Source organism: Indicator indicator, chromosome 1 (assembly GCF_027791375.1).
Source record: "Indicator indicator isolate 239-I01 chromosome 1, UM_Iind_1.1, whole genome shotgun sequence".
In the NCBI taxonomy this organism is placed as follows: domain Eukaryota; kingdom Metazoa; phylum Chordata; class Aves; order Piciformes; family Indicatoridae; genus Indicator; species Indicator indicator.
The window spans coordinates 57,063,051-57,079,936 of record NC_072010.1 but is presented as its reverse complement, the minus strand read 5'-3'; the positions used below and the strand labels follow the sequence as shown (position 1 = coordinate 57,079,936).

The 16,886-nt window shown below is 41.7% G+C and overlaps 1 protein-coding gene across 10 annotated transcripts in view; it reads right to left on the bottom strand.

Annotated features, from left to right (window-relative positions):
• Positions 1–5,534: 5,534 nt before the first annotated feature.
• The window catches only part of MBNL2 (muscleblind like splicing regulator 2), a 78,386-nt gene continuing 67,034 nt past the window's right edge, over positions 5,535–16,886 (bottom strand). For all 10 annotated transcript variants that reach the window (XM_054380788.1, XM_054380777.1, XM_054380798.1 and 7 more), the window contains one exon: positions 5,535–6,734. In XM_054380788.1, the coding sequence (XP_054236763.1) occupies positions 6,607–6,734 (128 nt within the window). In that variant the 3' untranslated portion in view covers positions 5,535–6,606. The remainder of the gene's footprint in view (positions 6,735–16,886) is intronic.

Below are 16,886 nucleotides of genomic sequence, written 5' to 3'. Positions count from 1 at the left end.
ATATTTCTTCATTCCTCCCTATTACATGGTAAGAGATAACATCTTAAATTCACCAAATCTGTAAAATTCAGGTTGTCAATTTTTATGCCTTTCTCAAGAATTTTATGAGCTGGTCTTCAACGTTCCTCCATGAGCACATGGACACGTTAGGTGATATGAAATTTATTTCTAGGCATCGTGGCAGGAGAGAAAAGGCTTAAATATGCAAGCTGAATGTACTCCAAATACCTACAGAGAAAATCAGGATTTTAAACTGTCAGAACATGTAAGCCTATCTCATGATTTTGTGATTTCTTGTGCATGATGGTGTTTAAAAATCCATTAGAATCATTGTTAAGATAGACAGACCCTTGTGAAAACAGGTGGGATTCACTGACTGAACTCATCTGAGGTGTTACAGAGCATATGAGATACCTGCATAGGGCTGGACGACTTAAGATATCCATCTAGACATGTGCTGCTTCATATAAGCAGCTTTAGGCCAAGTGGGTACCCTGCAGTGCCTGAAATGATACTTGATAGCTACAGAGAGAAAGCTGGATTCAACCCTAACAGCTTTCCAAGTGTGAAAAACTTGCTTGCTCGTAGTCCTGAGCTGTGCTGTCAGCTACCAACTTTAGCATCTCTGAATCTACTCCACTGGTATTCAGTGTGGTGGCGACAACCAAGAAACAAGGAAATAAAAGCAGTTCTTCTCACAACCCTCCATGAAAATGTGAGGCATTCATGTCAAATGTAAACACAGGTTTAGTGTACATACACACCTCTGCAAGCATCCCTGGGGGCTCTTCCTACCGGGTGAACCTCACACCATTGTGGTCACCCTTGTCACCACCACATCCCAGCATCTATTTGGTCTGGTGACTCTCTGAGGAACCACTCACTGTGTAGGCTACACCCTGACTGTTTTGTGACAATTAGACTAAGGAGGACACTCACTGGAATTTGTTTTTCTTAAAAGTAGTATCCAAATCCATCTCTTTGAAGATGAGAAGAGCAGGCCATCTTTCCTGTCCTCATTTTCCTACATCATAAAGCCTTACTCTTGAAGAAGCTTTGGTGGAAATAATGCAACTGCCACACAACGTTGCATAAGCAGCTCTCACCAGTATCCTCCTTTCACATTTCTCAGTGTTTTTTTTTCCCCCTGCTACAGCAGAAGGTCTTTTCATGTAATGAATCATGTAACTTACTTCCTACAATTTCTATGGTTTCTGTAATTGCAGAATTAGAGCAAGAACTCATAAGACATTTCTGTAATTTATTAATTCACATGTAATCTAACTATATATTCTATACCTATCACTATTTGCTCAAATACATTAAATACCAGCAATATTAACTGCTTTAATGCAACAGGTGAGACAGTATTGCCCTCACATACATCCATGCCAGCTGTAAAAATCCTCTTGACCTGTGCAAAAAGGCTTCCAGAACTGTCAATTACATGACATCATAAAAGCAGGTTGCTTGGCTAGAGAAATTATTTCAGGCATAAAGAGCATGGTATGTGTATGATCAGATGCCAGGGTTTTCAGCAGTTCCAGGCAAGGCATTTTTTTTGGGTACAATGGATTCATGTGACAAATGCTACTAGCAGAAGACTCAGCTTTTTCCGTCATCACCCGCAATACAGAAAATGTTGGGTTGTTCCTAGGTTCTCTTTTGGAGTGAAACAACTCTTCCTGAAACAAAACCCAGCTGCTGTTTTGGTTGTTCAACAGACACTCCCAAAATGCAGCATGGGCAAGGCTGAACCACTTTTGTCTTCCTTTGCTTTATACAAACATACAAAGCTATCCCAGCAGGCTCCAACCCCTCAAATGTCACATACCCTTTTGTTTCCTGCTATTAATTCCAGTGGGCTGCAAACCTCCCTGGCCCTCAGATTACTTCAGTCTTTTGAACTGAAAACCAAGCAAAACATACTGAATGCCTTATAGTCATGGCTACACTATGTGGAGCCAGAGATGTGACACAGCCAAGCACTGAGTGCGGACCTGTTTTGTCTGCTCTGAGAGAGAACGCTGATATTGAGCAACACAATGCTGCTGCAGTGCTTGGCTTGGTGCAAGGGACTGAGGGGAGCAGCCTTTGGCACCAAAGCTGTGGCCACTGTCCCTCCATGAGGACCTGTGTGGGAGATAACAAAGGTTTCTAAAGCCTCTTCTCTGGAAGCAGCATCTTGCTTCATTTTGGAAATGCTGACATTATCTGAAGGGGATATGCTCTGTACACTGAAGTGTACAAAGACTGCTGGTGTGGTGTGGCTCCTGAAACCTCATGGCTCCCACAAGTGCTTCTCTGCTGACAAAAAAAGCGCCAAAGTTGACATGAAACAAAGCAGCTTTTAGACAAAACAAAAAAAAACAAACTGACATATCCTGACCCTTCTTGGCAGCTGACAACTGTCTAGGGTGGGGTTTTACATACGTATTGTGAGCAGACAGGGTTTCTGCTCCTGAATCATTGGGAGATGAATTTGAATAATTTGCTTTTTCTGCTCTACAATGCCCTTGCAGCCCTCCATTAGCTCCAGCCCTCCTCTGTCCCTGCAAGCCATCCCTCTATCTCTTCTTCATCCCACATTCTTGTTCCCAGCAGGCTTCTGGCTCAGTACTGTTGTGGCACATCCAAATTGACTGGTTGACCAGGTGGTCTTCCAAATCAGTTGTGACATCTCTTTTCAAACCAGCCCCATGCTGATGAAATGCATACAAATTTATGACACAAACTCTTCTTGATTCTATGGTAATTGTAGTTCCTTTCTCTAAAGCATCTTTAAAAAACAGAGCAGAGAAGCTGGTGTCAAGAAACCAAGAAGCCAGTGGTTTTAATCTCTCCTCTGTCACCAGCTTGCCAGGCAGTCTTTGCCCTTGGGCACACCAAGTACTCTGTGATGCTGCTCTACCCAGAGGAACTAGTAGATGAGAGATAATTTATTGGTGTAATACTCTGAGATACAGGCAAGAAAAAAAGAGTGCAGAGGATGAGCTGGCAAAAAAAAAGAGTAAATCCCAATAGTTAAGCATCTGTGAACCACACTGCTGAGATAACCACTGCCTGCCTGAACTCCAGCGTGCACAGGCAGGCAGAAAGGGCACAAAATGACTGGGGCTAAAGCCATGCAGTGCTGTGTCCTCGGCATGTTGCCTCCAGCAGAAGAGTACATGCTTCCTTCTACAGCATCTGCCTGTATCCTGCATCTGGGGTTTGTACTTAAAGATTTATTACTTGAACATGCTATTTCGGGTAGGGTAGGGTAGGATAGGATAGGATAGGATAGGATAGGATAGGAAAAGGAAAAGGAAAAGGAAAAGGAAAAGGAAAAGGAAAAGGAAAAGGAAAAGGAAAAGGAAAAGGAAAAGGAAAAGGAAAAGGAAAAGGAAAAGGAAAAGGAAAAGGAAAAGGAAAAGGAAAAAGACAAGGAAAAGAAAAAAGACAAGAAAAACAATAAAGGAAAAGACAAGGAAACACAAGGAAAAAGGAAAAAAAAAGAAAAAGGGAGAAGAAAAAGAAGAAAAAAGGAAAAAATAAAGAAAAAGTAAAGGAAAGAGAAAAGAAAAATGAAAAGTAAAAAGAAAAAAAGAAAATGAAAATAAAACTCCTCCACTTTTGGTTAATTTCTTTGGCTGTTTTTGTTACCTCAGTCCCCTCTTCCCAGAGCCGCACCACAAGAAAGGATCACCCCAACTCTGCTCTCCTTTTAAAATGCTTCCTTTTATTTCAGTGGTTGTACATTGGGTGAATGAATTTTAACGTCACAACAGAAATAGAATGGCTATTTAACAGAGCACTAGTAGTTATATGCTGAAAAAGAGTGAATGGAGGGGTTTCTTTTAACTGTTACCGAAATATTCATTGTACGTGCCGTCAATTATGCTGGATGAGAGAGGCAAACTAAAAGGTATTTTGGTGAGGTGCTGTGTCCTCTGAAGAAAATAAACACTGAGACATCTCAAGTCACTTGAAACCATGTCCCAGCTACAGTATTCACTGTCTCTGTGTTGGCCCATCTCATGGTTCTTTTAGGGGGTTTTCTTTGTTGGGTTTTTCTTTAATTAAGCAAAGCATCTAAAATTTAATAATTTTCATTAGACTTTTTTTTTTTTCCTTTCCCTTTAAATATAAACAAAGTTTTGGCAAATAATATTTATACAGAAAAATAGTTTTAGATCTTCCCAAATTTTGAAATAGTCTATACAATTACTTTATAAATAAATAAAATGCAGAATCTGTTGTACACGTATTTGCACATCTCTGTAATTGCCTCCTTACTGTTAGCGTAGGTTTGTACTTGTACAGTTTTCAGGAATATTACAAAGTCATAAAGTCGGAAAGTGGATCTCTTATTAAAAATACATTTTTTTTTCTCTTTTTGTCTGTCAGTTTATCTGGATGAAAGACCTGATGTTTCTGAAGCTTCATCATCCATGGGCAAAAAATAGTAGTATCGGATTGATTGTAAAAAACATAGAATAACAGTTATTTTGAAACATAAAAAGTTCACACATAACAATGTCTTGAAGAGTTATCTACATAAAATATTTAAACATGGATAATTTACCATTTAGTATTATACAATACGCTACCCAAATGCCTAAATTAACTATTATAAAAAAATAAAAACAACTTTGACAGATATAGGCAAGTTGCAGTGTCAACTACCTAGTTATAATGACTGAGAAAGTCTACAAATATTAGTGTTTTAATAGTATATAATGGTGATACCTTAACTGCTAAAGTAACAAGTTAAGATACATTATTTTTCCACAAATTAAAACTAACGCAACGTTACAAGCACTATGTTAATTTTACAATCGAATTGTGATCAGTTTTTCTTTCTTTCTTTCTTTCTGTCTTCCTTTCTTTCAGATGATCAAACCTCCAGCTTTATATATATAAATAGAGAGTAATTAGACATCGGACAAACAAGATTTAGCCTGGAAAATATAATTTCCTAGACAAATAATTACATGGTTAGTGCCTTCAGTCGGTTCAGAACAGGCAGCACTGCCAAAGTTTAAAATAGTTTACAATCAATCTGAAGAGGTTAAGTTAAAATACTGCAATCACTAATAATGTCCACATAGAAAACTTATGCTGCAAACAATTATACATAATATCCATTAATAACAGCTGTATTGTTCTATATTTTTGTTTGTTTTGTTTTTTAAACAATAATTTAAAAACTATGTCATTTATGTGATACATGTGCAACATATAAAATGTGAAATATGAAATATTTGGTACAATAGTGCTTGAAACAAATCTCAAATCAAACAAATGAAAATTTAATTATACATATATAATTACCTTCTAAATCAACAAAGTATTTAAAAAAGTAAACAACATTAAAATCTGCTTCATCCATATATATGTATGTATGTATATATAACATGTATATAATTGTATTAAAGATATCTTCATACATTTGTGACATAAAATATGTTTTTAAAGAAAAACAATTAACTATTTTTTTTCTCCACTCTAATCTGGTTACAGTCTTATCATCCAATTTAAAAAAAATGCAAATACAGTAATGATTTACTAAACTGAATCTCATTCTACATTCTTAGTGTTCAGTTAATAGTCTAGATTAAAGTCACCTATGAAGTTTCAGTGACTCAACTGAATTTTAATTAAATCAGCATGTCATACAAATCTCGTCATCTACAGCCTTCCTTTTCGCCTTCTCTTAGTTTGGTCTTTTTTGTTTGTTTGTTTGATTGATTTTACATGTCTAGAAGTAACTCCTTAACAGCTTGGATCTTTTTGGTAACCTGATTATGAGCTTGAAAGATTATTTGCTTCCGGTGAGATTTCACTGTTGGCATCAGGCTCACTTTCATCAAGTCTGATGTGACAAAATTTAGGCACTTCTGCAAAGTCTCTTTTAAAAACATTATAAATACACTTGTAAAATAATATTCTCAAGACTTTGTTCTTTTGGGGATTGAAAGGGGTATGAAGTTCATACTGTGCAAAATTTTTAAATTTTATTCTGCTATTCTGCTATGATTCAAATGCAACTTCTCCATACAGGTCAAACACCAACCATGTGCATCTAAAGAATTTGTGCTTTATTTTGGACTTCTGGCTAAACATACTCAGGTTTGGCAGGGTGACGTGCAGGACACTGGGCTGCGTTTCACTTCCACTGTCTTGGAATCAACTCACTAAGGGAGCAAAACCAAGATTAATTTACTTTTTTTTATTTTTTAAACCGAGAAGAAAAACTCCAATCATAGCTCAGGTGAAAATTAAACCTGCAACTGGGATAGGTTTTTAGCCAATACAACTTACTTATTGCTGAGCTCGAAAGATTCATGAACACTGAATCTCATGAGACTGACTTGACTGGACCATTTCCGTTAGGGTATAGTTATGGAGAAAAGACAATATTTTCAAGAATTAAACTATGCTTAGAAAATCTTTAAAACTAAACATTACCCTTTTATGTCTTGAAACATCACAGCTGGTATTCAGGTAGTTAACTATTTTAGGTTGGAGTATAGTAAGCATACCATATTTAATATTCATATATGACATAGCAGCACTAGCTTTTTCGAGTTTGTGATTTGTCCATAAGAACAAATTCTTGACTTAGCATGCAGTTTGTGGCAACTCTAGAAAGGAGGAGACGGGGTAGTATGTACAGTAGCCATGCTTGGCTGTCCGCAGGGAGGCTTCGTGACACTCCGTTCCGCTCCTGCCGGCTATTTCAGGATTATCTGTGGAGAGAAAGGAAAGTGTGACCGTGCTTTTAGGTGACAGGGGGAGAGCAGTTTGCCCAGACAGACGGTGCTACACTAGCTAAGCTCAGGGGCAGCTCATACTGGGCAGCATCCCGTACTGGGCAGCATCCTGCATCGTCACACTGCCCAGGAGGCGTTTGGGTTTCACAAACCTGTTTGTCTTCCTCCTGTATGCATGTCCTCCCGTGTGAACAGGCAGAGGGGCTATTTCATCCGACAAAATACCAGCGATGGCACCAAGGCCACAAAGGGAGGGTCTGGCCATAGGTGGGGTGTACACCCCCAGCACCCTAGCTGTCAGCAGCCATGGGAAGCAGTCTTGTGCCTCCTGAGGAAGCTCAAAAGTGCATCGGTGCCTGGTGCAATTTTCTAGTTCCCACAGTATAATAACAATGAGGGGAAACAGTGGAGGCAGGGCCCCTCACTGTTAGCAAGCAAAAAAATGTACTGGGGTGGCTGGTTTCAAGAAGCTGAAGTGTCTCTTCAGTGCACTTCTAGCAGCTCCTTATTTCCTAAAAAAATCATTATCTGAAGGTCAGTGTATTTGAGAGGTTTTTTCATGCTTCCTTATGTCAGGGGATCCAGGGGCTTGATTATAACAGTACCTCTGTGCACCAGGCTAGTCACTAACCTTGCTGTTTTACCTCCACAGTGTCTCAAACTGAGGGTGCAGCAACCATCTATACAGATGCACACTCTCACAATTCCAGTACAGGGAAGGTTAAATGCACAATGTGCCCAGCAACTGACTCAGCCTGCTCACAGTATTGGAAAATAGTCCAGATTCCCATCACCTGCCTGAAACGGGTGTCAGTGACGGTGATGTTCAAAGCCAGTGGTGTGATGTTTTATCACCTCCTTGCTCATCTATGCTCCAGACTTAAGCACAAGTCTGGGAATTAGAATGCATTGTCTGCTCTTCCTGTTTAATTTGGCAGGCAGTGTATTTTTAAGCTGTATTTGTAAGTGGTATGCAAAACAGTCATGACAGCACTTTGACCTACTTCTGTATTACTAGACTGCTGCTGAAAAAGGGAAAAAAAGAGATGTTTTGAAAATAATTTCAGCAACATACTACCTCTGACATACAGAACACCAAAAAGGAAACATGCTTGCCTCTGCTTGGAAGGACCTTGTCCTAGTCCACTGCCCAGTCGCATCTTAGCATGCCTCACAACTACAGAATCACAGAATCAACCAGGTTGGAAGAGACCTCCAAGATCATCAAGTCCAACTGATCACCCAACCCTAACTAATGAACTAGGCCATAGCACTAAGTGCCTCTTAAAACACCTCCAGGGACACTGACCCCACCACCTCCCTGGGCAAACTTGCTCTCTGTACACAGCTCCCTGATCCCCCTAATTTGCCAGCATGCCAAAGTCATCTTTGATTACCGTCAGCATTGAAAATCTGGTGACACGTGGGGCCCCCTTGTAATGACACAGTACAAACACCTGATGCTCCAAAGGGCTTAGCATCTAAATACATCATACGTACAACAAGGACATATATTTTTAATGAACTTCCACCCATTGTGAGTTTGTTTGCTTAGTGCCTATCTTCTGTTTCCTATTGAAATAACAAAGAAATGCCTTTGCTGAAATAATAAAGCCCTGCCTGTGATAACCCTGGTCCATCTGCAGCACAGTACTTTGACAGTACGTACATAGAACGTAGCCGTGCTGAAAATACGAAGTGACCAAGATTATGAGCACTGATTATTTTTAGCATGTTACAAACCAACATGTCAATGTAATTAATAAAGCAGCTTTAGTTATGTTGGGTTAGACATAATCGCACAAGTGTATTTAAGGGAACCTAAGGTCTGATTTAATGGGACACAAATCTACTCAGTGTAAAAAAAAAAAAAAAAAAAAAAAAAAAAAAAAAAAAAAAAAAAGAAGAGAACTTTAGACACTGCAGCTGCCTACATTGTCTGCCAACTTTTGAGGAGATAAACTTGCATTTTTCTATAGCTTGTTTTCTCCCTATCTAGAGAGACACATCACTGCCCCTTATGGTGAGACGTCCTAAAAGGTTAAACAGCCACACAAGATTGATGCTCCCATTTGCCCCAAAGTGTGCCCCAAAGAATAAGGAGGGCCTAATCTCAGGCTGTTTCTTGGGAAAAGGGTAGGACCCCTCTGGCGCTTTGATTAATGCACGTGCAACTTGCCCTGCTACGTACCAGGCAGGACAGAGGGGCCCTGGGCATCATGAAAGAATAGGGATCCCTTCTCTGCCCTGCTCTGGCAAGTGCCAGACTCCAGGTAAGGACTTCCACCACACCATCCCTATTCCTGCCATTTCTCCCCACTTTCAAAACTTTCAAACAGCAAAGACAATGCAAACACTTTCCTTTTGTGCATGAGCATGTCCTGTTTATGTGGCTGTGGGCAGAGGAGGAGCAGCTGGAGCTTCCCTCACCATGCTTCTCCCACTGCCAATGGCTATGGAGCTGGCGTGCTCCCACCACATTGTCCTTGCCATGCTGCTTGTGCAGGGGATGTAACTAGGGCATATTGCACCCTGGCTATTTCTAGTACACGTAGGAGTCCTCCCAGGGGACAAAAAGAAACAAAACAAAAAAAAACCAAACAAGTTCTTCTCCATCAGAACAAGCTTCTCTAGTGCAGAGACGCAGAACTACTTTTTTTTTTTTTTACATTTTTTAAACCTTAGCCACAAAGTGTAAAACATATCCCATAGTCTTTAATTATATGTTCACACCCTATTTCTCAAAAGATATCACAACTCTGCCACAGCTACATACACATGTATCAGCTGCTGCAACTTCTTCACTGTGTCTGACAGAAGCACATAAAACGCTAAACTACTTAATATGGAAAACACACTGTGAACCTCTTCTGTTTAATCTGCAAATGAAGTCATAAACCGTGATGGAAGATGGAGGATATCTAAGTCTGCATCGCTGCTAATTGCTCCATCGCTTGCATGCTGAAAAAGGAGAAGCTGTACAGAACGTACTGACAAAGCAAGATCTCTGAACACTCATTACAGGGTCTGCGCTCTCTTGCTACTTGTAAATAGTTCCAACCTTCATGTTCACTGCTGTTAGAAGAAATGCATATAGATATGGCTTGTCGTGTTTGCAGTGAGACTTTTGTATCATTGCATTTCACAGCAACTCGGTATGTGTTGACACTTTAACCATACTTTATGTAAACATGTAAAACAACTGAAAAATAAGACTGCACAGTGAGTGTGCAACTGAAAAACAACACTGTCCAATGAGTGTGCATTGTCCCATGTACAAAGGTTGACAGGTCAAGCATGGGAAAGCATTTTACCATGCTCTGTACAGGTAAGTTCCACAGGTGTGGATACAGATGTGCCAGAAAACATACCTGCTGCTGCTGCAGTAAGAGATCTAACAAGAACACTATTGCTAGCATAAGGAGAATGGCCTGGCCTGGTCTGGGGAAGTAATGTATGTAAGCTTTAATAACAGAAAAGGGATTTTTTTTTTTGAGGCAGTCACAGACACAGCCTCTCCATTGCCTTCTTGCTTGGTACCCATTTGAAGTGCCAGAAAGCTGGCTACCCTTTAGACTAAAATCACTAAAATTGTGCTAGTGTTACTATACCTCACTGAAACTAGTAATACGGAATGAACCTGGATTTCTGCAAACTACTTTTCTAACTGCCAAGAAGCATTTGCTCTTCCAAGTTTTCCAGCTCTTTAGAGGTGACATTTTTTTATCTCTTTTTTATCAGAGCATACCTCTTTTAGACCTTTACTTTCAGAGCCACAGAATGACCACAGTGGTCATTTAACACCGCTGTGCAACATAGAACATCCTGAAATGCAGCCAGGGCTGCTCCTAAGGGCGATACAGTCCTGAAATGTCATCCATGGGAATGGCAACCAAAAGAGATGTTACTGCCAATGGTTTCAGCTTCTCCCTGGACAACAACGCATGTTATGCAGAAGACAAATCAATGTCAGCCTGGGATTTCCTCATCAAAGGCATTTGTGATCAGTTTCTGTCTCAGGAATTAAAAAGCAAAATGGAGACTCTTTTAAATTAAGGTGGAAAGCCCACGTTTGTGAGCTGTTTTCTGACACCCAGGTTACTACATGCACTGCTTTACTTGATACAGTTTACAGAATTAATGCATTACCTACAACCATAACTGGATAACAGGAATTTCAAGAATACTGTTTTGCTTCTACTGTTTTGACTCTACCACCTCCCTAGGCAGCCGATTCCAATGGGCAACCACTCTCTCTGTGAAGAACTTCCTCCTAACATCCAGCCTATGCCTCCCCTGGCACAACTTGAGACTGTGTCCTCTTGTTCTGTTGCTGGCTGCCTGGGAGAAGAGACCAACCCCCACCTGGCTACAACCTCCCTTCAGGTATCTGTAGACAGCAATGAGGTCACCCCTGAGCCTCCTCCTCTCCAGGCTAAACAACCCCAGCTCCCTCAGCCTCTCCTCACAGGGTTTGTGCTCCAGACCCCTCACCAGCTTCATTGCCCTTCTCTGGATGCATTCCAGTACCTCAACATCTCTCTTGAATTGCGGGGCACAGTACTCAAGAACTGGACACAGTACTCAAGGTGTGGCCTGACCAGTGCTGAGTACAGGGGAAGAATAACCTCCCTGCTCCTGCTGGCCACACTATTCCTGATGCAGGCCAGGATGCCATTGGCTCTCCTGGCCACCTGGGCACACTGCTGGCTCATGTTCAGCCTACTATTAACCAGCACCCCCAGGTCCCTTTCTGCCTGGCTGCTCTCCAGCCACTCTGTCCAGAGCCTGTAGTGCTGCTTGGGGTTGTTGTGGCCAAAGTGTAGAACCCTGAACTTAACCTTGTTAAATCTCATCCCATTGGCCTCTGCCCACCCATCCAGCCTGGCAAGGTTCCTCTGCAGAGCCCTTCTACACTCCAGCAGATCAACACCTGCTCCCAACTTGGTGTCATCTGCAAACTTACTGATGATGGACTCAATTCCCTCATCCAGATCATCAATAAAGATATTGAACAGGATGGGGCCCAGCACTGATCCCTGGGGGACACCACTAGTGACAGGCTGCCAGCTGGCAGTGGCACCATTCACCACCACTCTCTGGGCCTGGCCCTCCATCCAGTTCTTGCCCCATTTCAGAGTGAGGCAGATTATGAACTCATGATGCTTTTTCCCTACCCACCAAATATAAGAGTCTGCAGCAAACAGTTCACACTGAGGTATTTAACTTTTAGACACCTCTGTCAGAGCAGATGAATCTTTCCACAAGTGACATTTTCTGCTTTCATGTTTTTTGCTCAAGTAGCAGACTGGTCAGATATAGCTAGGGTATGCACTAAAAACTACATATATTTTCAGACAGCTGGCTCATATCAGGCTGTCTCATAACTTCTCCTGCTTTCTAAAAATAAAACTAACACCAAGTATTTCTTCCCTTTGACATGAAACCCAAGACTATTTATATTTTTCCATGCCTTTGGGAAATGTTTCTATCTCTTTATTTCTCATTTTCTCTTAGAATCTTCATTGTTGGCTTGCACCTTGTTCTTTGTCTTGAAAATAAATCAGGTTGTTGTTTTTTTTAATCAAACATTTACTGAGAGTAATCACTACTGTATCGGTTATGCTTGATCATACTTTCTACATAGCTTTAGGGATGGACTTTTTTCACCTCCTATTTCTCCATGACTTCAGCAGCAGCATATCCACAAAGCACCAACTCAAGTTTTCTAGTCCAAACCCCACTTTTCCAATCCCCTCCCACTACAGCTTTTTCAAAGGATGGGATTTGCCCTGTCCTCAACCGCTTAACAGCTTAGCCAGCTCTAACTCTCACTTGCATTAAAAGCAGCCTGCCTGCTCCCAACACTCAGGGTAGAAAGGTGCTAGAGCACACACACCTCATCCCTCCCATCTTACATGTCATCCTGCCCCTTTTACTGTTCCTGGCACCAGCTGTAATCCCCAACTGGAAGTCTCTTCCTGGTATAGTGTCTGCACTACATCAAAGGTCTTGTCACTGCTGCAAGAGCCTCCCTTCCTCCTCTCTAGTGAATACATTTGCACATTCGTGCACCCATCTAACCTCAGGCCTGCCTCATTCATTTCTCCCTTTCCACTTTCAAATTCAGAGTCACCAGTTTCCACTTGTGTAAAACTAGTGTCATCTTCCTACAGAGTCATCTGCAAACATTGTGAAGAAAAAAACTCTGAATAAACATACCCCCAAACAAAACCTAAAGGAACTACTAATAGAGTTGGAGGGACCTGCTGAAAGCAGTTTGTTATCCCTGGTATCACTGCTGAAACAATCACTTTTCATAACCACACACTGAGCTCCACCCTCTGTCACTGTCTCTGGCTCCTTTCCTTTGCTGCTCCTTTTCTCTCGATGGCCAGAAACCTCATTCTCGTTCCCAGCATACTATGATCTAATGTATATGTGCTTAAGTTTTCTCACTAACTGCAGACCTCTCTTTGATTCAGGTATGAAGGAGGATTTTTATCACATTGCTTCTCCATTATCCCAATGCATCCCTAATACATTTGTCTACTTTGCTCATCAATAAGGTGACCTCTGACTTGTGTATATAAAGGGTGAGACGTCTAAGTCACAGATGATCTCCTCAGTTGCCTGACCATACAGTGACTAACACAGGGGGTATCAGGTATTTCCTGAGGGGTGGAAGTCCTACTTGTTTGGTTTTATCACAGCTCATGCCCTGCCATGGTAATTCCGCTGCCCTGCTCCATCCTCTCTTTTCTTCTCTAAATCTGAGTGTGCCCAGTTCTGCCTGTCCCATATCTTGATAATAGGCCTCTGGAAATTGCTGAGGGTCAGACATTCATGCTGAAATGGACACATCTACTAGCACATTTTCATTCTATCAGGCACAAGCTTCTTGGTCACTGGGGTGTAATAACAAAGAGTGTGTCTGAATCCAGCTCTTCATGATGATCTAAAGAAATGATCAAGGCAACCTTGGCATCCCAGAGGGCTCAAGGATTTGACAGCATTGTTCCTCTCATTTAATATTCACAAAGTCCTGAAAGAAAGTCCAAAGCCACTTGTGCTACCATCTCCTTATCATGCTTATGCATTTCGATCAAGTAATAATGTATAATATTTAAGTTAATAGGTATTTACTCACTCTGAAGAAACAGGACTAGTTGCTTTAAAAATGAAAGCAATCTGGCTTTATTTATTCTTCTTTAAAGTAATAAATAATGCAGTGCTAAAAATTGATCATAACATCCTTTAATATAGTCTATCAAAATCTATTTTTAGCTAATTTCACTGGCAGCAGACAGACTACATAGAAATGAGAAAACCATTGCTGTAATATTTTAGGAGCATGCATAAAGTACCTGTTTTGAACAGCCACTCAATTTTACCTTTCAGCAGGTCTGAGATACTGCAATCATCTTTTTACTTCTTTACATGCTTTTTACTTCTTATTTTCAGGTCATTTCTCTTCTCTTCTTGAATTTTAGAAATGCCAGAATAGGCTTATGCAGAGGAACTGAGAGCACAAAGGAGTGAAAGGCCAGGCAGAAGTTATTACCTGTGAAAGTGCTCTCGTAGGGCTGTTACTTCTCCAAACCTGCATTTTCCTAGGTGTCCTTACCTATCTTTTTTTTTTGTTTTTGTTGTTGTAACAAAACCTGCTTTACATTTTTCTCTTACACATCATGCATGCACAAATCATGCAAACTAAGGCTGCCACTACACATATGGCCTCCTTTTTAGGTGAACACTGTCACTGCATACAAAGGATTGGCTGGCACTTCTGCAGGTTTCCCAGCAGCAGGCACCAGTCTGAACCCTCCTCTTCCAAAACCTGGCACTCCAGTTCAGACTCCCTTCCAAGCATGGGACAGTCCACTGCAACACCCAGAACTGAACTCGAATGCGGAAAGGTACCACAATTATGTTCATCAAGGTTACTCATCAGATACTGCGCTGAGGACACCTATGCCAGTTTGATAAAACTTATTATACTTACAGCTTCTCTGAGGAAATCTTAATATTCCTGACTTTTGACTGCTTACTGCTTCCTTAACATTCTTCTTAACTGAATACTCTCACATAAATAGACAGAGGACTGTGTGGCACTGCAGATAATACTGCACCAAAAATGAAGTCAAAGTTAAAAAATCTCTGCCTCAAGCTGAAAGTCATGACAGGCACTGTGTTGTTAAATTTTTATGATGGAAAAAAAAAAGACTCACATGAGCTGTGAGTGTGTGCTTTTTCCCCAAAATGTCTACAAAACAAGTTGACCTCAGAATTTTTTTCCTCTGCTTAAGTAATAAATAAATACGCCTAAAGACTTTTTACTCAATTTCTCAAAGTATCATTTGTGGAATAATTGGCAGCATGAACACAAAGGAGTTATCATATCAAACATAAATACTTTTTTTATATACAATTATATGAAAATCAGTCTATAACAGGAAAGGGAAATACGTCTTGATTTTTTTGTTACATAAAAGAAGTGTTTGCCTGTGCTTTACTGCTCCTGTTATGCGACACTGCCACCTACCAGGCTATCAGGGGAAGTCAGGTTTCAGGCCACTTCTATAGGGGTGGCTGTGTGTGAGGGGAGAATTAAAAAAACAAAAACCCCAGACTCCCAGAAAACCCCAAAGAAACCTAAACCAAAACACCAAACCAAACCAAACCAAACAAAACCAGACTTTTCCAGTTCTTCCCACTGGCACCTTGTAAATGATCACATCATCTAAAACTCAGCATGCAAGCCTGACAGAAGTCTCCAGCATCTACACAGAATCATAAAATCATAGAATTATTAGGGTTGGAAGGGACCTCAAGGATCATCTAGTTCCAACCCCCCTGCCATGGGCACGGACACCTCACATTAGATCAGGTTGTTCAGAGCCACATCCAGCCTGGCATAAAAAACTTCCAGGGATAGGGTTTCTACCACCTCCCAGTACTCCAGGTGGGGTCTCACCAGAGCAGAATAGAGGAGGAGAATGACCTTCCTTGACCTGCTGTCCACACTTCTCCTGATGCAGCCCAGGATCTGGTTGGCTTTCTGGGCTGCAAGTGCACATTGACAGCTCATGTTGAGCTTCTTGTCCACCAGCACCCCCAAGTCCCTCTCCTCAGGGCTGCTCTCCAGCCAGTCACTGCCCAGCCTGTGTTTGTGCTTGGGATTTCCTCGACCCAGATGCAGGACCCTGCACCTGGTCTTGTTGAACCTCATGAGGCTGCCTTGTGCCCACCTCTCCAGCCTGTCAACGTCCCTCTGGATGCCATCCCTTCCCTCCAGCGTGTCTGCTGCACCACACAGCTTGGTGTCATCAGCAAACTTGCTGAGGTGCACTCAATGCCACTGTCCATGTCACCAACAAAGATGTTGAACAAGACTGGTCCCAGGACTGAGCCCTGAGGGACTCCACTTGTCACTGGCCTCCACTGGGACATGGAGCCATTGACAGCCACTCTTTGGGTGCAGCCATCAAGCCAGTTCTGTATCCATCTTGTGGTCCACCCATCCAACCCATGTGTCACCAGTTTGGAGACCAGGATGTGGTGCAGGACAGTGTCGAAGGCTTTGCTCAGGTCCAGGTAAATGACATCAGTTGCTCTCCCCTCATCTATTAATGTTGTCACCTGTTCACAGAAGGCCACCAGGTTTGTCAGGCAGGATTTGCCCTTGGTGAAGCCATGCTGACTGTACCAAATCACCTCTTCACTATTCTTCTGTCTCAGTAGTGCCTCCAGGAGGATCTGCTCCATGGTCACAGAGGGCACAGAGATGAGACTGACTGGCCTGTAGTTCCCTGGTTCTTCCTTCTTACCCTTTTTCAAAATGGGAGTTATGTTTCCCCTTTTCCAGTCAGTGGGGACTTCCCCAGACTGCCAGGACTTTCAGAATATAATAGAGAGGGGTTTAGCAACCTCATCTGCCAGTTCTCTCAGTATCCGTGGGGGTATCCTGTCGGGTCCCATGGACTTGAACACTTTCAGGTTCTTCAGGTGATCACGAACCTGATCTTCACCTATGATGGGCAGTCCTTCCTTCTGGTCCCTGCCATTATCTTCCATGACTCCAGGAGTGTTGCTGGAGGCCATTGCAGTGAAGACTGAGGTAAAGAA